At 52.1% G+C, this 20,866-nt stretch overlaps 1 protein-coding gene across 3 annotated transcripts in view; it reads right to left on the minus strand.

The window, feature by feature from the left end:
* The window catches only part of LOC138260510 (prolyl hydroxylase EGLN3-like), a 121,200-nt gene extending 102,389 nt beyond the window's left edge, over window positions 1-18,811 (minus strand). For all 3 annotated transcript variants that reach the window (XR_011198865.1, XR_011198864.1, XM_069209099.1), the window contains exon 1: window positions 16,578-18,811. Coding sequence is in view for 1 of the 3 variants with exons in the window: in XM_069209099.1 (XP_069065200.1) it covers window positions 16,578-18,644 (2,067 nt within the window). In the remaining 2 variants the exon portion in view is untranslated. The remainder of the gene's footprint in view (window positions 1-16,577) is intronic.
* Window positions 18,812-20,866: the final 2,055 nt, after the last annotated feature.

Genomic DNA, 20,866 nt, shown 5'->3' on the forward strand with positions numbered 1-20,866 from the left:
ATGGGCAGATGGGACGCCTGAATCAAGGACTCGAGCAATATCTCTGCTGTTTTTGCAATACCACTCGGAGTAACTGGTCCACGTATTTACCCACTGCTGAATTTTCCTATAATACTGTGCCTCAAAAGCCACTCCTTTTTTCTGCTCATATTGATTTAATCCCAAATCTTTTCCTGCTAATCCTAAAACCTCTTCTACACTTCCTGCAGTCACCTCCTTTTCCCAAAAATTACATAGAATTCAATGCCTTATATGGTCTAATCTTTTGTTTACTAAAACACACATGAAAAGAATGGCTGATAAACGATGTGAGGCTCTATCTTATCCAATCCAAGAAAAGGTCTGGCTTTCTTCCAGATTTTTGCCCCTTCGTCTATCACAAAATAAGTTTAAACCCTGCTATTATGGACCCTTTTCAATTCTTCAGAAGATTAATCCAGTGTCCTTCCGGCTTTGTTTGCCCCGAACATGGAAAATCCATCCAGTATTTCACGTTTCTCAACTGAAGCCCTATAAGCCTGACACTTTTCATAGGCAATTCACCTGTCCTCCCCCTTTGTTAGTGAATGATGAACCTGAATATGAAGTCCAAGAAATGTGTGATTCTCGCATATTCTGAAACCATTTCCAGTATCCTATCCATTGGAAGGGCTATACTCTTAGTGAGTGTTCGTGGGAAGATGCTACTTCTGTTCTCACCCAACTTTTGATCAGTTTTTTCGTTTGTATCTGCACAAACCCGGGGCTCCGGTGGCGGGCCACGGCGGGAGCTGAGCGTTCGGCTCGGGGCTCGGTTCATGTTTCTGGCAGCCGGGCCCCTTCTGTTCTGTATTTCCTTGCACGAGGCCCCAAAATGGGCATGGGGCCTCAGCGAGTTCTGGGCGCGGTGTGCCCTCAATATTAGGCATGGCACCCCAGACCCCTGAATTACCTGATGCATTCTGTTCCTTTCTTCTTTCTCTTTTTCTTCTTTCCTTATTTTTACACTTAGCAGCCATGTTCTTTTTCCCAGCATGCCTTTCTTTTTCCCTGCATGCCTTAGGACCCTTTTCCAAAATGGCCGCTTCCTCCATATTCTCCTAGGATTCTTTCCCCATCCAATATGGTGTCTTTCTTCTTCCTGTTGGTCATTTCCTGTTTTAGGGTATATAAGGAGTGTGATTCTTGTTCTCCTTGCGCTGCAACACTTCCTTTGGTGGTGATCTTCGCTCCTGTTGTTTTTTCTCCAGTTTTTCCCTCGCTTATTCCAGTTTCTTCCAGTATTGTTTTCTTGTTGGAAGACTTACCTTTTTGCTTATTTTTGTTCCAGGGAGTTCCTGCTATATAGGTTTTTCCCTTTGGGGTTTTTTCCTCTGGGACTCCTTCTGGAGGGCACAGACTGCCTTTTGGCGTTCCATCGTCAGCAGCACCGTGGCTACCAGAAAGGGCTGCCCTTACCTTGGTCAAGGCAGAACTTACAAGGATCAAGACCAGTCTGCAGTTCCAGTGGGCCAGAGACATAAACGACAAGTAGCCCGTGACATATTTACGTACAAAGACAACCATGTTGGAGTCGCAAAAACATATGCACCATCTCTTCCAATTTGCTTATAATCATCAGGGTGACAATGTCCAGACCCAATGAAGAGTGAGAGTTGGGGCATTTTACCCACAGAGCTCCCCCGTCTGTGTAGCGTGCATGTAACACGGGTTACAAGAAAATGGATCCATGCCATATGATAAAATTCATAGATACTAGGGTGCTTCCCAGTGCTTCCCCCTCAAGGTGGTCTCTAGTCATTCTTAGGTTCTAGTCTTGTGGCAAAGATCCCAAACAGTGATTGCCAGACGCCTCCTGCTGCACAGTCAGACCAGTGGAATGGCCTCCAGTTTGGTCCTGGCCCATTTCAGTAGCTCTCCCAGCCAGCTCCTCAAGGTAGGTGCCATAGAGGCCTTCCAATACATTGCTCTCTGCCATTGAAGAGCATCTGTGCTAGGTTTATCAACCTGCAGATAATGTCTCCTTCAGCCCTTGCTTGTGCACCCAGCAGACAGAGCTTGGGATTATGTGGTATCGCGCCTTCTTCTACTCCTTATATAGTCTCTCATCTCCAGCCATGCATGTTGCAGCAACCGACAGTCCCACACCATGTGCATGAAGCCTGCATCCAGTGCACAACACTAGGGACACCCCCGGGAGCTTGCGACAAATACATTGGAGTCCAGTAGCTCTGGTGCAAGCAGTCATCAGACAAACAGGGACTGCTTTAGGACCTGTGGCGTATGTAGCAAGCACTTTCCTCCACCCAAATTGCAGTGAGTCGCGAGGTCTCCTGTGTGCCTTTCGTACATTGTAACTTGTGGTTTTGCAGTCGCAAAGCTTGTGATTATTTTTTTTTATCGCATATGTTGTGATTGCAAAACCTTTAAACGCAGCAGGGCAATAGTTCAGTGTGACATGAGAAAGTTGAGCTGCTTACAAGTAGGATGGCACGAAGTCCTGATCTGTGTGTTGCTGCTGCGTCTGGTTGGAAACACAACACTCTAAGGACATCTGGACATTCTCTATGCACTGCAGGACACACCTAGGGCGATACACTGCTTACGCAAGACTGTCACAGTTTACAAGGACAAAAACATAAAAGTTCACTATACCTGTAGTCAAAAAGCACACAAGGCTAGATGTACAAAGTATTTTTGCTGTTGTAAACGGACCAACGCTCAGAACCGGGAAAATACTTTTTGTAACATACAAACACCAAATTGTGATTCAGTAACTTGTTATCAAATCACAGTTTAGATTTGCAAACAAAAACAGAACTGCTATTTGGAAGGGGCGTGTTAGGGCTTCCCTTCCAAACAGGGGCTCAGAATGTTAAGTACTAGTGATTTGCAACTGAAATGTGGTCACAAAACATTCACATTTTACCACTAACTCAAAGTTGGTGGTAACTTATTCACAAATGGGAACGTGTCCTCTTGGGACTCCTTCCGCTTCGAGAATGTTTGAAAAAATATTCTTTAAGAGCAAGCAGTGGTTCTAGTCTTAAAAAATTAAAATAAAAAAATTAAAAAAAGACGTTTTAACGCATCCTAGTTTCCTTTAAGGAAAATGGGTGCATTAAAAAATGAAGCAATCATAGACATGGTGGTCTGCGGACCCCAGCAGGCCCCCATCCCAGTGATGGTAGTGAATCCTAGTGAGGCACAAATTGCAACCGACTTCATTAATATTCATGAGGTAGGCCCATTAGCAACCCACTAAGAATCACTAATTTGAAATTCAGGGCTAGATCTCACTTTAGTGCATTAGGAATTGTGATTCCCAAATAGCGATTTGCAAAAAATCGGTATTTTAAACTATCTAGCCCAAAAATGTAGACGAACACTCACCAAATACAAACCGTGTGTACAAAGATTGGAATTCACTAATCGTCAATATGCTTCAAGTCAGGCATTCCAATAGGCTTGTGTCTTCGAGATGCGTTCCCTGGGAAAGATGAAGATGGAAGGATGCCCTTTTTAGGTCGAGCATAGCAGCGCGCAAGAGCTGCCTTTCCAAGGTGTTATCTATTTGGGCTTTTAACAATGCCCACCTCATGCCCATCACCATCACTCGTTCATGGGCTTCCCCTTCAAAAATCCTTCGTTATCATTGGTAAATCCTTTACGTTTTTCCCTCCTTGTGGCAGTTTGGTTACCGCCTTGGACATCGACCTTCTCACATGGCTAATTGCACTTTTGCTGATACTTCTGACTGCGAGTGAACTTCTTTTTCCTTTTGTGTTTCTCCTTCGTGCTCACGCTCATGGCGGCTGTGGCGCTTTCAATCGGCTCGCTTATGTCAACCGGTTTACTTTAATTTATGTGGCAAGAAAAGTCCAGCTGGGAGTTTACAACGCTAATAGCTCTAACTCGAGCAAATGCGAGACCCATTGCATTGCAAATGCTTGTTCTATCAATCTCCAAATACCACTCCACAATGGAAGAGGAAAGGAAGGCTTCCTGAGCACAACAGAAAGAGAAAAACTCATGTTTGTATTTGGTGACCATCCACAAACAAGAACAGAGCTGTGAGGATCCCTCACCATTCAGGTTTGGATGGTGTTTCATTGTTTCCACGCTGTATCGTTCCTATTTCTTGCACCTGTGTACGACACCGGCGTTCTCTGAACTATGACGCACAAGTTTCTAAGTCTGTGCAGGTTTTGTCTTCTCATCTCTCCTTCTGAGACAAATGGCATCTCTATCCTCTCCTCCTCCGGCTTCATATCCGCAGTTCAAGTGCTTGGATGCAGCACGTTTGATGGGGTTAGGACTCTTCTGAAACCAAATCCCACTGGAGGTATTTTTGATTTAGAAGGTGGTGGGTGCCAGTAAACATGATCACTTCCCTATAGATGTCGGCAAGCCACTGATTGCTCGAGCCGGGCTCAGCTCAAGCCCCATAATGCGCTGATGTTTCTTGTGGTTTCTTCCTCCCTCCACTCCTATCCAAAGGATGTGGCATCAGGACCTGAACACCCCACTTTGGAACTGGGTAACCGCGGGCCTCATTTACGAGAACCTAGCGGCACAATGCGCCACCAGAGCGGCATTAGGCTCCGGCGGTACATAGTGCCGGCCCATACTCACAAGGCCACACAAAGCCGCCTCGCATGGCTTTTCACAGCCTTGTAAATATGGAACCCTTTCACGCATAACACTGCGTGAAAGGGGCGTTCCATGGGTGTTGCTTGGGGTTTTCCCACGCAACACCCATGGAACCCTAAAGAATCTGACGCATTCCCAGATTTACAAGTCTCAGGGGTGGCATAAAAATGATGCAACGGGCATTCTGCAGCACACATAGAAAGAGGAAACCGCTCTTGTGATTGTTTTTGTGCAGGAAGGAATGCCTTACTGCACAAAAACAATCACCACCACTATGCAAGCACCCTTGCACCATGGTGCACCTGCGTTGGCACGAGGCAGCTATTTGTGCACCAACTCAGGGGGGAGGGGACAGAAATGCTCCATATCTTGTAGTTACAGCACATTTCTGCCCTTTCCTGGTGGTGCAGGGCGGAGCAGTAAGGCATTTGCTGCACCATCCCTGTGCCACAGGCCTCCTAAATGAGGCCCCAGGTTTGAGTCTCGGCGTCGGTTTAACATCCTGTGATTCTGAGCAAATGGCTTTATCTCCCCAGGCTTGTAAGCAATGAATGTGACCTTGTGTAATGTACCTGGTGATCATATGAAGCCCGGGCAGCCCCTCTGCTACGGGAGAGCAGCGTTGCCCCACTGCTGAAAGCAGAAAAAATAAAGGGATAATAAAAAGTATTTTATTATCCCTTTATTTTTCCGCTTATGTAGGGCGAACGGAGCCACCATCCTCCACGTCGAGGAGTGGTGGTATGCTTTTAAATGTACATGTCAGTTTGGCCGTCCGTCTGAGGCCAGCCAAACGGACATGCGCACTTAGAACTCTCCACCCAGTTCTATTTTACAGCCGGCGGAGACCAAGCGCGGGCTCCCACTCTCTCACTGGGCGGCATTTCTGCGCGCTCAGGCCAATCCCAGCACTTCTTGACGGGATTGGTTGGGGAGGGACGAAGAAGACACGAGGCAGCGGGAGTGGCAGAACACTAAGGCGGCAGGTAAGCTTTTTTTTTTTTTTTTTACTGCTCCCCCCACCGCACCCTCCACTCTGCGTGCTGCCCCCCCACCCCTTCCTGGCAGCAGGCCTTTGGCCTTTGGGTTGAGTTATATAATAACTGCAATAAATGCACGAAGACGTAAGAACAAATCCTTAACATAAGACGAGACAAAAAGATACTCACTTCTTGGCGGATTAGCACAAAGTGAAACAGGAGAAGCGCTCACCGCTCCTTCCCTGCCCACCAACGGAGCCCCCTCCAGCACCGAGGCACTCGGGGCATACATTACATGCAGTTTGTAAACAGAGAATCACATCATTCCATAAAGTGAGTTGGGACACGTCTGGACACCAGTTGTGCACTGCAAGACATAAAAGCGCGCCTGCGCTGGGCTCACTAGACCCCTGAAACACCGGGCATGAGCTGAGATCAGTGGAACTGGCCGGACAGATGATGAAACCCGGGACTTTCTGGCACAACCGGGGCGCCTGGTCAGCCTGGTCACGGATGACGTGTCCTTCCGGGAAGCGCCAGGTCACTGATGGACATAACAGTTCTCTTCTGCACCGGGTTTCATGTTCGAGTCCTCCCAGTGTGAATAAGCTGGTCTTCAAATGCTGAGGTTCGGTGATTACACTCGATGACTTATTTCGAGCAACTATTCTAATGGGACAGGTGCAGTGCTTTAAATAAACCAGTACTGTCCGGCACGGAGTACCGGCACTTTTTTATTTTTGAATTAAAATTCAAACCTGCACTTCTCAGAAACAAGCAGTTACCCTGGCACAGGGTACCGGCACTTCCCAGAAACAAGCAGTTACCCTGGCACAAGGTACCAGCACTTCCCAGAAACAAGCAGGTACTCTGGCACAAGGTACCGGCACGTCCCAGAAACAAGCAGGTACTCTGGTTCAGAGTACCTGCACTTGTCGGAAACAAGCAGTTACCCTGGCACAAGGTACCGGCACGTCCCAGAAACAAGCAGGTACTCTGGCACAGGTACTCTGGCACAGGGTACCAGCACTTCCCAGAAACAAGCAGTTACCCTGGCACAAGGTACCAGCACTTCCCAGAAACAAGCAGGTACTCTGGCACAAGGTACCGGCACGTCCCAGAAACAAGCAGGTACTCTGGCACAGGTACTCTGGCACAGGGTACCAGCACTTCCCAGAAACAAGCAGGTACTCTGGCACAAGGTACCGGCACGTCCCAGAAACAAGCAGGTACTCTGGTTCAGAGTACCTGCACTTGTCAGAAACAAGCAGTTACCCTGGCACAAGGTACCGGCACTTCCCAGAAACAAGCAGGTAATCTGGCACAAAGTACCGGCACTTCCCAGAAACAAGCAGTTACCCTGGCACAGGGTACCAGCACTTCCCAGAAACAAGCAGTTACCCTGGCACAAAGTACCGGCACTTCCCAGAAACAAGCAGGTACCCTGGGCACAAGGTACCGGCACTTCCCAGAAACAAGCAGGTAATCTGGCACAAAGTACCGGCACTTCCCAGAAACAAGCAGGTAATCTGGCACAGGTACTCTGGCACAGGGTACCAGCACTTCCAAGAAACAAGCAGTTACCCTGGCACAAGGTACCGGCACTTCCCAGAAACAAGCAGGTACTCTGGCACAAGGTACCGGCACGTCCCAGAAACAAGCAGGTACTCTGGCACAAGGTACCGGCACGTCCCAGAAACAAGCAGGTACTCTGGTTCAGAGTACCTGCACTTGTCAGAAACAAGCAGTTACCCTGGCACAAGGTACCGGCACTTCCCAGAAACAAGCAGGTAATCTGCCACAGGGTACCAGCACTTCCCAGAAACAAGCAGTTACCCTGGCACAAGGTACCAGCACTTCCCAGAAACAAGCAGGTACACTGGAACAGGGTACCGGCACTTCCCAGAAACCAGCAGTTACCCTGGCACAAGGTACCAGCACTTCCCAGAAACAAGCAGGTACACTGGCACAGGGTACCAGCACTTCCCAGAAACAAGCAGGTACCCTGGCACAAGGTACCGGCACTTCCCAAAAACAAGCAGCTACCCTGGCACAAGGTACCGGCACGTCCCAGAAACAAGCAGGTACTCTGGTTCAGAGTACCCGCACTTGTCAGAAACAAGCAGTTACCCTGGCACAAGGTACCGGCATTTCCCAGAAACAAGCCGGTAATCTGGCACAGGGTACCGGCACTTCCCAGAAACAAGCAGGTAATCTGGCACAAGGTACCAGCACTTCCCAAAAATAAGCAGGTAGTCTGGTTCAGAGTACCTGCACTTCCCAGAAACAAGCAGTTACCCTGGCACAAGGTACCAGCACTTCCCAGAAACAAGCAGTTACCCTGGCACAAGGTACCGGCACTTCCCAGAAACAAGCAGGTACTCTGGCGCAAGGTACCGGCACGTCCCAGAAACAAGAAGGTACTCTGGCACAAGGTACCGGCACGTCCCAGAAACAAGCAGGTACTCTGGTTCAGAGTACCTGCACTTGTCAGAAACAAGCAGTTACCCTGGCACAAGGTACCGGCACTTCCCAGAAACAAGCAGGTAATCTGGCACAGGGTACCAGCACTTCCCAGAAACAAGCAGTTACCCTGGCACAAGGTACCAGCACTTCCCAGAAACAAGCAGGTAATCTGGCACAAAGTACCGGCACTTCCCAGAAACAAGCAGGTAATCTGGCACAGGTACTCTGGCACAGGGTACCAGCACTTCCCAGAAACAAGCAGTTACCCTGGCACAAGGTACCAGCACTTCCCAGAAACAAGCAGGTACTCTGGCACAAGGTACCGGCATGTCCCAGAAACAAGCAGGTACTCTGGCACAGGTACTCTGGCACAGGGTACCAGCACTTCCCAGAAACAAGCAGTTACCCTGGCACAAGGTACCGGCACTTCCCAGAAAGAAGCAGTTACCCTGGCACAAGGTACCGGCACTTCCCAGAAAGAAGCAGGTACTCTGGCACAAGGTACCGGCACGTCCCAGAAACAAGCAGGTACTCTGGTTCAGAGTACCTGCACTTGTCAGAAACAAGCAGTTACCCTGGCACAAGGTACCTGCACTTCCCAGAAACAAGCAGGTAATCTGGCACAAAGTACCGGCACTTCCCAGAAACAAGCAGTTACCCTGGCACAGGGTACCAGCACTTCCCAGAAACAAGCAGTTACCCTGGCACAAGGTACCGGCACTTCCCAGAAACAAGCAGGTAATCTGGCACAGGTACTCTGGCACAGGGTACCAGCACTTCCCAGAAACAAGCAGTTACCCTGGCACAAGGTACCGGCACTTCCCAGAAACAAGCAGGTACTCTGGCACAAGGTACCGGCACGTCCCAGAAACAAGCAGGTACTCTGGCACAAGGTACCGGCACGTCCCAGAAACAAGCAGGTACTCTGGTTCAGAGTACCTGCACTTGTCAGAAACAAGCAGTTACCCTGGCACAAGGTACCAGCACTTCCCAGAAACAAGCAGGTAATCTGCCACAGGGTACCAGCACTTCCCAGAAACAAGCAGTTACCCTGGCACAAGGTACCAGCACTTCCCAGAAACAAGCAGGTACACTGGAACAGGGTACCGGCACTTCCCAGAAACCAGCAGTTACCCTGGCACAAGGTACCAGCACTTCCCAGAAACAAGCAGGTACACTGGCACAGGGTACCAGCACTTCCCAGAAACAAGCAGGTACCCTGGCACAAGGTACCGGCACTTCCCAAAAACAAGCAGCTACCCTGGCACAAGGTACCGGCACGTCCCAGAAACAAGCAGGTACTCTGGTTCAGAGTACCCGCACTTGTCAGAAACAAGCAGTTACCCTGGCACAAGGTACCGGCATTTCCCAGAAACAAGCCGGTAATCTGGCACAGGGTACCGGCACTTCCCAGAAACAAGCAGGTAATCTGGCACAAGGTACCAGCACTTCCCAAAAATAAGCAGGTAGTCTGGTTCAGAGTACCTGCACTTCCCAGAAACAAGCAGTTACCCTGGCACAAGGTACCAGCACTTCCCAGAAACAAGCAGTTACCCTGGCACAAGGTACCGGCACTTCCCAGAAACAAGCAGTTACCCTGGCACAAGGTACCGGCACTTCCCAGAAACAAGCAGGTACTCTGGCGCAAGGTACCGGCACGTCCCAGAAACAAGAAGGTACTCTGGCACAAGGTACCGGCACGTCCCAGAAACAAGCAGGTACTCTGGTTCAGAGTACCTGCACTTGTCAGAAACAAGCAGTTACCCTGGCACAAGGTACCGGCACTTCCCAGAAACAAGCAGGTAATCTGGCACAGGGTACCAGCACTTCCCAGAAACAAGCAGTTACCCTGGCACAAGGTACCAGCACTTCCCAGAAACAAGCAGGTAATCTGGCACAAAGTACCGGCACTTCCCAGAAACAAGCAGGTAATCTGGCACAGGTACTCTGGCACAGGGTACCAGCACTTCCCAGAAACAAGCAGTTACCCTGGCACAAGGTACCAGCACTTCCCAGAAACAAGCAGGTACTCTGGCACAAGGTACCGGCATGTCCCAGAAACAAGCAGGTACTCTGGCACAGGTACTCTGGCACAGGGTACCAGCACTTCCCAGAAACAAGCAGTTACCCTGGCACAAGGTACCGGCACTTCCCAGAAAGAAGCAGTTACCCTGGCACAAGGTACCGGCACTTCCCAGAAAGAAGCAGGTACTCTGGCACAAGGTACCGGCACGTCCCAGAAACAAGCAGGTACTCTGGTTCAGAGTACCTGCACTTGTCAGAAACAAGCAGTTACCCTGGCACAAGGTACCGGCACTTCCCAGAAACAAGCAGGTAATCTGGCACAAAGTACCGGCACTTCCCAGAAACAAGCAGTTACCCTGGCACAGGGTACCAGCACTTCCCAGAAACAAGCAGTTACCCTGGCACAAGGTACCGGCACTTCCCAGAAACAAGCAGGTAATCTGGCACAAAGTACCGGCACTTCCCAGAAACAAGCAGTTACCCTGGCACAGGGTACCAGCACTTCCCAGAAACAAGCAGTTACCCTGGCACAAGGTACCGGCACTTCCCAGAAACAAGCAGGTAATCTGGCACAATGTACCGGCACTTCCCAGAAACAAGCAGGTAATCTGGCACAGGTACTCTGGCACAGGGTACCAGCACTTCCCAGAAACAAGCAGTTACCCTGGCACAAGGTACCGGCACTTCCCAGAAACAAGCAGGTACTCTGGCACAAGGTACCGGCATTTCCCAAAAACAAGCAGGTAATCTGGCACAGGGTACCGGCACTTCCCAGAAACAAGCAGGTAATCTGGCACAGGGTACCGGCACTTCCCAGAAACAAGCAGGTAATCTGGCACAAGGTACCGGCACTTCCCAGAAACAAGCAGTTACCCTGGCACAAGGTACCGGCACGTCCCAGAAACAAGCAGTTACCCTGGCACAAGGTACCGGCACGTCCCAGAAACAAGCAGGTACTCTGGTTCAGAGTACCTGCACTTGTCAGAAACAAGCAGTTACCCTGGCACAAGGTACCAGCACTTCCCAGAAACAAGCAGGTAATCTGGCACAGGGTACCGGCACTTCCCAGAAACAAGCAGTTACCCTGGCACAAGGTACCGGCACTTCCCAGAAACAAGCAGTTACCCTGGCACAAGGTACCGGCAGTTCCCAGAAACAAGCAGTTACCCTGGCACAAGGTACCGGCACTTCCCAGAAACAAGCAGTTACCCTGGCACAAGGTACCGGCATTTCCCAGAAACAAGCAGGTACTCTAGTCCAGAGTACCTCAGTGCTCAATTTGTGCTTGTTATTTCCGGTGCGGAGCACCAACACTTATTTTTGAGGGCCGGCACTTATTCTTCAGCCTCAAGCATTTACTACGAGCAAAAGACATCTGGGAAAGCCGGAGGAAGAGAAAAACGAAAAAGCGTCACAAAGGGAGAAAGCAGAAAGCTGCAGGAGTGAGCTGAAGGGGCAGGGAGTGGCTGTAAATGGATTGAAGAGGCCAGAGATGGCTTCAGGATTACACTGCCTCAGTATTCCGTGTTCGCACATTTAACTGCAGCAGCCGCAAGTTCAGGAGGAGGGCTTTGGGCACCGGAACGTTTGTATTTACTAATTAAGCACTGGAGTACCTACTCTTCTCAGAAACAAGCAGGTACTCTGGTCCAGAGTACCTGCACTTCTCAGAAACAAGCAGCTACTCTGGCACAAGGTCTCGGCACTTCCCAGAAACAAGCAGGTACTCTGGCACAAGGTCCCGGCACTTCTCAGAAACAAGCAGGTACTCTGGCACAGGGTACTGGCACAGGTACTCTGGCACAGGGTATCGGCACTTCCCAGAAACAAGCAGGTACTCTGGTACAGGGTATCAGCACTTCCCAGAAACAAGCAGGTACTCTGGTACAGGGCATCAGCACTTCCCAGAAACAAGCAGGTACTCTGATACAAGGTACCGGCACCTCCCAGAAACAAGCAGGTACTCTGGTTCAGAGTACCTGCACTTCTATGTTTCCATTCCAAGCACTGGACAGGTGTATCCAACGTTTGCTTCGATGTGGAGCCAAGGATGTGCTCCTTTAAAGGAGGCCACGGGGCACAGGGCGTGATGCACAGGGAAGTCAGGCTTGTTCTTACAAGACCTGAGCCTTTTATTTTCTGGGAAGGTGACAGGTTGTGTAATTACAGTCCTTGGAAAACACAGGTACCTGGAAAGCGCCCGTAATTAGGCGTCTCGGCGCTGCACTTCCTTCCCGGCGGCACACGGAGCACCCGGGCACACTGACGGCTGGCACTGCATTGCACCCAGCCAGTGGCAAGTGCCTGGGGGAAGAGACGTGCCTGTCAGTGGGGGGCAGGGGACAGGTTAGCGCTTAAAGGAGAGAGATACTTGTTTTTTGCTTTACAATTATGTATAGCGCAAACTCGCCCCCAAGGTATTGGAGCGCTTTACATGGCACCAGTTACATTACACAAGGACACATTCATTTTTGGGGGGCACAGGGGAGATTTAGGGCAGGAGTGTAGTGGAGGGGGTTACAGACTGATATCCCACCCGCTTTACAGTGGCTTAATGAAACTTGTGGGCCCCCCACCTTGCAAAGTACATGAAGGGGGACCCCTCCGAACTCACTCAGAAGCGCTCATGCCAGGATACTGAGCTGAGGGAGCCCCTTGGAGCTCGGGACCCCCTGCACTGCGGGGGCTGCAAGGGCCTTTGTTACACTTCTGCCACCATATTGTGATCCCATTGTAGACTAAGGAGATGGTAATACAGCGGGCGGGGAATCTGTCACATTCATGATGGAGTAACCCTTCTGTAAAACTCTAAATCAGGCCCTCAGTGGCTTCCCCAGAAGCACAGGATGTTGAGCCCCTGCTAAGACTCGAATCTGGTTCCCCAGCTCCAAAGTCGGCAGCTCTGCGCTTACACCATCGAAGGTAACTCCGCCTCTAATTACTCCCAGGGTTCCTGGGTGGCCTTACGGCTACCCATAGGTGCTCTTCCAGAAGTTTTGGAACAGGAACAACTTTACTCCGGGAACCCACTAATTGGGGCTCAAGGTGTGACAACAAAAATTTGTTGAGTCTTGACGGGCGGAGTCATAAAAAGCAATCTGACAGTCAACTTGGACGTTTACGTTTCTTAAAAACTCTGCCACAAAGAAATTGGCAACAAGGAGAAAAGTGACAGTAAATCTGTTCTGGTTTAATTAGTTGCGAAGGCTGCATTTTACAATATCTCATGGGGTTAAGGCACCTGCTGCAGAGATCCCAGTAAATACCATGGAATAATAATAAAAGTTAGATAATTCTGGTGATTGACACTTGCTGGTAGATCTGTGTATTGTCTCGTCACAAGTTTTGACTCAAAGTAGCATAGAGGGTCATTGTGTCTCCTGCAAAGCACATTGTGTAACATGCAGATTACATTTCATTTTATGATGATAGGTATGTGGTTTACTGCTTTTGACACTGAGATCCTAACAGTATTTACAGTTTATAAATTGCAGTCCTTCTAATATAGCACATTGAGCTATGACCTGGCATCAAGGAGCTGCATGCAAACTGCAAGCCATGGGCTGAAAACATTTTTGTTTTTTTCCGCGATCTATTATCACGAGGCTGTTTTTCTCCCAGCCGTGCACCCTTAACATATACTCCCTACCAGTGACTCCTCCCCCTGGAAACCGCCATTGTCTTATGTAACATCCTGTACATTGATTTACACACTTGCAGCACTTATTGTCAACGTATCGTATAATGTGTGCGTATGTTGTAAAGATCCCTGACAACCTGCATTGGGATGAGTAGCGCTATAAAAGACTTCAAAGAATTAAATAAAAAATAGAAAGTGCTATTTAAATTGGTATTTGCGTAAATACTCGTACAGACCAATACATCTGACATACAGTACATGCATCTCATATATATGGACTGACCAAAGTCAAATGCTTTCCTTCAAATGGTAGTTTCTTCTAAGTGCTTGTGAATTGACAAGCTGTATATCTGTGTTTCCCTCCATGGGCGTCTAGGTGTTAGGATTGGCTTCTAGGTGGTAGCGCTTGGCTTCTAGGTGGTAGCGCTTGGCCTCTAGGTGGTAGCGCTTGGCCTCTAGGTGGTAAGCTCCACGTGCCTCTCAGCCAGGCTCATACTGGCACAAAAGAAAGGCTGATGCCCCTTTATTTTTGGTCCCAGCTGGCATGCACAGTAATAAAGCCCCCTCACCTCCTGCACTTAGCTGGCAAGTGCTGCTGAATTGTGCCCCGGAGTTGGCAAATTACTCTGGGAGAAATTCAGCATATGTCACTGCAGGCCAAAGGGACCCTGGATCCTGCTGGATAACAGCTGGCGGGACCAGGATCCTGCGGGACCCCCCTTCATTCTAGCACTGAGTCCAGGACTCCCAGCAGTCAGTTCAAAACCAGCCTTGGACATGTCTGCCCCTTGAGTTGCAGGCTGTCTCCTTCAGTTTGCAAGGCCTGTGGTGAGTAAACAGAATTCCTGATATTTATTTCACCTTCAGACAGCAATATGTGAGCCCAGCCACGGCGCGTGGTGCCAACTTTAGTGTCAAACTGCGTTGGAATTACAAGTATTTATATCTTGAAGGAATAAGTCCCCCTTTAAGCCCAAGATAGACCTTAAGTTTGGTAACACTAGCTGGAGACGTCAGAGGGCCTTGTAGGTAACAACAACTTGATGCTACCAGGCCACAGATAAGGGTCAGTGCTCCAGGCAGGTCCATTGCTTTTGCTGCCAGGCCATGCTGACAAACATGCACAGTGTGCCCGGCAGCTCTGGTAAAGCCAGTAGGCCCGACTTGTATCTGAAAATAAATGCCACTCCTCTGGTCATTCCTAGCGCGTGTTACATCAACTCTCTTGGATGAGGAAAGCCAGAGGTAACACGTCCAAACTCTGGACACTTGGATAAGCCTAAATGAATGGTTACTTCCTTACAATTTCCTGCAGTTCTTTTGCTATGTTTGTTTGCCACCGCCTGACCTGGTGAAGCCGGACTTCTCCCCCCTTCCACCCCACCCAACCAGATCAGCCTCACTTGCACAGTACTCCAGATTCATGTGCCTGGATACTCCAGCTTACATGTTAACCACCATCTGAAATGAACGATCACCGGCCCTGTGGCTGCTGTTTATATTCAGCTGAAGCCAGGTCAGATCATCCAACTGCTGAGAGAGCTTACCTTTAAAGAACAGAGTGATCACCTAAAATCTGGAGCTCATCACCAATGTCCATAAGGCATCTCACGTCTTCAAATTATTTGAGCATTCCCTTAAATCTCACCAACACAAGAAGCGATTTGATACTGGAGAGCCCTTTTTCTCCATCTGGACGTAGCTAACGAAAGGACTGTTTGGAGATCCAGTTCTGGGAATTTACAACCTTCAACACTACATGTGTGTGAGCAAATGTTGTTGGGTTTTAAGAAGCAGTGACTGGAAGATGCCACTGTACCATAGCATCTCTGTAGAACATGTGATGGTCATGCTATGCGTGTGATTTTACTGCACATAGGTGAGACGCTCTTATCCTGGCCCTCGTTCGCACTTATGTGTATAACTTCCACAAATAAAAATTGACATTCGTCCCATGGCCCACAACTTCTGGCCAAAAAGGGACCAGGCATCTTAAACTAGGCAAGGGCTTCTCGGCGGGAGGGAGGACTAGGGGGAACCCGTGGGCCCCGGCAGCTTGGGATGCAGAGAACAAGGTACACCTCTAGTAGATGGTACCAGCCCGCCACCCACCTCAACGTGGGGCACCACCACCTCACCATAGGCTTACCACACGTCTTACACAAGGCACTCTACTTGTATAGGAGGTGCAATATCCATCCAACCACAGACCACGTAGGCCCACAGACCACGAGCCGCCAGGTTATACCGGTCCACCTTCTGACGCATGTAGCCTTCTTCATCCAGCCCCATCAGTAACCTGTGGGCATGAGAGGCCTTCAGCGGCCTGGAGGTCAGGGCGGTGCTGAAGTGATGGGTTACATGGATGGCAGTGATGGCTCCTTTCAAAGGGCATCTTTTGGAAGCCTTGCTTGGATCAGGGCCGGCTCCAGGTGCAACAATATCTTCTGACACCCCTGCCCCCCGTGACCTCCTGCTTGGATTCACTCACTATCACTTGGCAATGCCCCTCGTCTTTCCATAGCCCATCTCTCACATACATTTCATTTGTTTTAAAGTGCTAGTTGAGGCACGCTTTACTAATCCACTCAGTTATCCACATAAAATGCAGATCTGTTCTTTGCCGCAGGCACACAAACCCTCTGCGCTACTTTATGGCATCAACACTGCCACTAGACAGAACTCGTAGCAGGAACATTAACCACAAGACTTATCTTGACATTTTGATAGCTGTCTGTCCCCCTCCAGGTCAGCGCCCAGGGCGGCCGCACAGGTCACACCGCCCTAAAGCTGGCCCTGCACGGAGTACAGGGGGAGATCACCACGTCACTGACCTTATGCCGGCCCCGGATCTTGTAGTGGCTCAGTCTGCCGTCGGCCAGCGTGATCACCGTGTCCATCCGCGACAGGAGGGCCCCGATGTTCTCACACCCGGGCTCGGTGCCCTCCACCCAGAGGATCTGGTCGCCGCGGACCACTGTCGTCCTCCCCGCGGCAGCGCGGGTGCTGGCCACCTCCCCGGCCTGGAAGCCCCCTCTCTGGTGCAGCGCGACCACCTCCTGCAGCACGCGCTCCCCCAAACCCAGCCCAGCAAAGTGCTCCACCAAGCAGAGGCCGTGGGTGTTCAGGGTGGGCACCACATGGGCCAGGGCCAGCTGCCGGAGGTGGCAGGGCCCAGGGGCCCTCTTGGGGGGCGCAGCCAGGCTCATGGCACCGCGGGCAGGCGGGGTGCCACCCCCTGGAAGGGCATGGAGGGGAGAAGATGGAGGAGTCGGAGAACCTGCTCTAGGGAGGGTGATGGGAGGGGAGCTGGGGAAGTCTGAGGACCACCCCCAAGGAAGGGAGGGGAGAGAGAGGTTGGAGGAGCCCTCGCCTGGGGGGCTCCTCGAGCCAAGGCCGGTATGAGCTACTCGCTCCCATGCAGGGGGCTCTGGGCCCTCAGGATCACTGGCTGGGAAGGCTTGAAGGCCACATGGGCAGGTTTGGGGGCAGGCGTGGCAGCGTGATGGGGTCTGCGCCCCACAGGGTGGGGTGGTGAGTGTGTCCCCTGGTTGGAGCGGTTTCCGACGGCCCCCACGACCTTGTGTTTGGGCCACCGTGACCCGTGAAGTGTTACCAGAACAACTGGGGGTGGGGGCCACGGGCCTGTTGACCCCCACTGCAGACTGGGGCCACCAGAGATAAGAGGATGCCAATGAACCCCAAGAGCTCCCTGCAATCAAGCCGCTGGGGGGTGCATTGAAAGCCCCTTGGCAGAAGGTGGGGGGCCCAAGCCCCACAGCGTCTCTTGTTGCCCCACGGAAGGTGTAGGTCAGAGACGCTGGGGGGTCTGCTGAAGTCGGGGTATGGAGCGCCATATTGGAGGACTCGGCGCGAGGGGGCACCACCGGTCCCCCATTACCTGAAGACGCCTGGGGCTGCCAGGGGAAGGAGGAAGGCGCCCCCGCCTGATGCCCTTCCACTGCCAGCGCCCCGCTTCCGTTAAAGGCGCCAGGGATGAAGGACGGGGTACCGCCCCCCCTGCGGGCTCTTACAGTCGGGGGCCCCATGGGGTAGGGTGAAGTGGGAGGACTCCAAGGGTCAGCCGCAGTCAAAGCCCCCTGGGGAGAGAGGGGGGCTCCGGCCCACCGGGGGCAGAGCCAAGCTGGGGAACCCTCGGGCCGCGGTGCAATGCGGGGTCCCCGGGGGCGTGATGCACTTACGGATCCCTGGGGGGCTGCTGCTGTCGGGGGTCCCTGCACACCTGCGGCAGCCGGGGGTCCCTGCACACCTGCGGCAGCCGGGGGTCCCTGCACACCTGCGGCAGCCGGGGGTCCCTGCACACCTGCGGCAGCCGGGGGTCCCTGCACACCTGCGGCAGCCGGGGGTCCCTGCACACCTGCGGCAGCCGGGGGTCCCTGGGGGGCTGCTGCAGCCGGGGGTCCCTGTGGGCCTGGAGCAGTAGGGGATTCGTGGGGGGCTGTTGCAACCAGGGGTCCGTGGGGGCTTGGAGCAGTTAGGGGTCCCTGGGGGCCTGGAGCAGTTAGGGGTCCCTGGGGGCCTGGAGCAGTTAGGGGTCCCTGGGGGCCTGGAGCAGTTAGGGGGCCGTGAGCAGTTAAGGGTCCGTGGGGGGCTGCTGCAGTCAGGGGTCCCTGGGGGTCTGAAACACTGGGGGGCCCGTGCGGGACTGCTGCAGCTAGGGCTCCCTTGGGGTCTGGGGATTTGGGGTGTCCGTGGGGGTCTGGAAGAGTTCGAGGGCCGTGGGGGGCTGCTGCCTGGGGGTCACCAGACGGCACAGATTCCTGGATGCTTGGTGCAGTCTGTACTCCCAGGGACTCGCTGTTGCTGCAGGGGGTGCTCCGCCATCGTGACCCCCCAGGGTAGGGTCCCCCCGGCAGGTACCCCTCTGGAGGGGGCTCCATGTGCACCACCCCACATGCTGCTAGTGGCAAACCCCTCTCTTGGGCTCCACTGGGACTGATGACCGCGCGGGGGAGTCTCGGGAGCGCGCGCACGTAGGGGTTCTCCTGCTCGGGAGCGCGCAACGTGGGTCTTTCCCCGTCGGCGACGCGCGTCCAGCCCCTCCCCCTAGTAAAGAACGAGGCGTGAACGAAGAGCATCCCTCCTTAAAAATACACCCCCCCCCCAGTTACATTTACACAGTCACACCAGCCTCTCCTCCTCACCCCTCCCTTCAAAATACCCCTCCCCGCACCACTGACTCCTTCACCACCACACATCACATGTACACCAACCTCTCCTCCTCACACCCCCCCAAAGCCACAGCTGTGCCCCCAGTCACCACCAGCTCCACCTCACCTGCCTCCCATGTGCGCCCTGCGCCCCCCGGCCACTCCTGGCCCTTTGACTCACTCACACCAAACACCTCATCATGCTCTGCCACGCCTCACAGGCACTCCACAGTCACTCCCCCCACATACACTCCACCCCCACTCTTCACAGCCTCCCCTCTCCTCCTCACAGCCTTACCCTTGGACACCTGCGCCTGGTCTGTGGCACGTGACCGCCAAAGGGGGTCCCCAACTACTGCCTCTTTTCAAGACCCTCCAGAGACACCCACACTCCGCCTCTGCCAATCCGTATTTATTCTCAGGTACCGCCAACTAGTGCCAGTAGCTTAACAAAGGCCCCCGCAGCCCCCGGTAGGCGGGGTGGGGAGGGCGAGCCCCAGGGGGCCCCCTCAGCACACTAGACTGTGCAGGGGCGACAGGCCCCTGACTGGGTGCTGTAGAGATTGAGCGGAGAGCCATGCGGGCTCTCCGTGCTTATAAAATAACGTGCTCGCCGTGTCTAGGAGGGGCACGCAATACAGGTCTATAAATAAAGAAGGAACTGCGGTGACGCAGTTCCGAGTGTGGCTGCAACACGAAAGGGTCTGTGCGTGGTCTTTGCATGCAGCGCTGCGCCACGTGTCTACAATGGCGACGAGTGGGATCGGAGACATTGCGTTACATTTAAGCGAATATCGTAAGATGGTTGAGGTGTAACGACATACCTGAAACGTGGTGTGGTGTCGGCCCCGGAAAAACAAAGAAGACCACGTGGTGCGGTGTCGGCCGCTGGGAAGAGGCGAAGGCCGCTGGTGGTGCCCGATCGCCTTGTGTGGAGTCCTACGTCGGCGAAGGTGGTGCGGTTTGGCTTCCCGATCGGGGAAGCCCAAGACGGTGAGCCCTGCCCCGCCCCGTCGGGCGTGTCCTCGCTGCTATCGGAGCAGCTGAAATTGACGCGCTGAGGTGCACGCGCGTGCTCTCCTAGCAGAGCGCTCTGTCTATGAGCGGCTCTGTGCCGGAGGAAGAGGAAACTGACGCGCGTCTTTCCCCGAGGCAGTGAAGCCTTCAGTGAAGAAGGGGAAAGCGCGCAGAGAGAGAGAGAAAGGAAAAAAAAAGTAAATAGAAAAAAAAATTAACACAACAAGAACCGGAGACAGAAGGAGGGGGTGATTGGCAGGTGGACCCTAAGAAAAAATAAAATAAAAAAAAATAAAAAAATAATTTTTTTTTTTTTTTTTCTTCTCTGAAGGAGTGTCTGAGGAAAAAAGAAGGAAAATATAAGGAAACATTATTAACGAGTATAGAACACGGGGGTGAGAGAGTGTGACAATGAGTGCCCCACAGCAAGACAATGCTGATAATGCCAATCCTCCTCAACCACCAGGGAATCCTCAACTCCCAGCACAGCTAAATAATAGTATTCACTCCTCAATTACTTCATTACCACCGTTTAGTCAACTGATTGACCCAGCCACAGCTGCGCCAAGGTGGCGTTTATGGATAAATCGTCTAGAAAACTATTTTTGTGCCACTCGAGAGACAGATGGAGCCGTGCGGAGATCTGTAATGCTGCTGATGGGTGGAGATGAGCTACAGGAGCTTTTTGATTCTCTCCCTGATACAGGGGACAGAGCTGATTTTGACGCAGCAGTGACCGCCTTGAATAGGCATTTTGATCCTCAACTTAACTCGGACTACGAACGTTTTAAGCTAAGACAGGCGCAACAAACCGAGGTTGAGTCAATGGACATGTTTTACGCCAGGCTGAGAAAACTGGTGAGCTCGTGCACGGGACTCAACCAACAAGAAGAGATCCGAGCGCAGATCATTCAAGGATGTAGGTCTAATGCTTT

Source organism: Pleurodeles waltl, chromosome 9 (genome assembly GCF_031143425.1).
Source record: "Pleurodeles waltl isolate 20211129_DDA chromosome 9, aPleWal1.hap1.20221129, whole genome shotgun sequence".
NCBI classification, from domain to species: Eukaryota; Metazoa; Chordata; class Amphibia; order Caudata; family Salamandridae; genus Pleurodeles; species Pleurodeles waltl.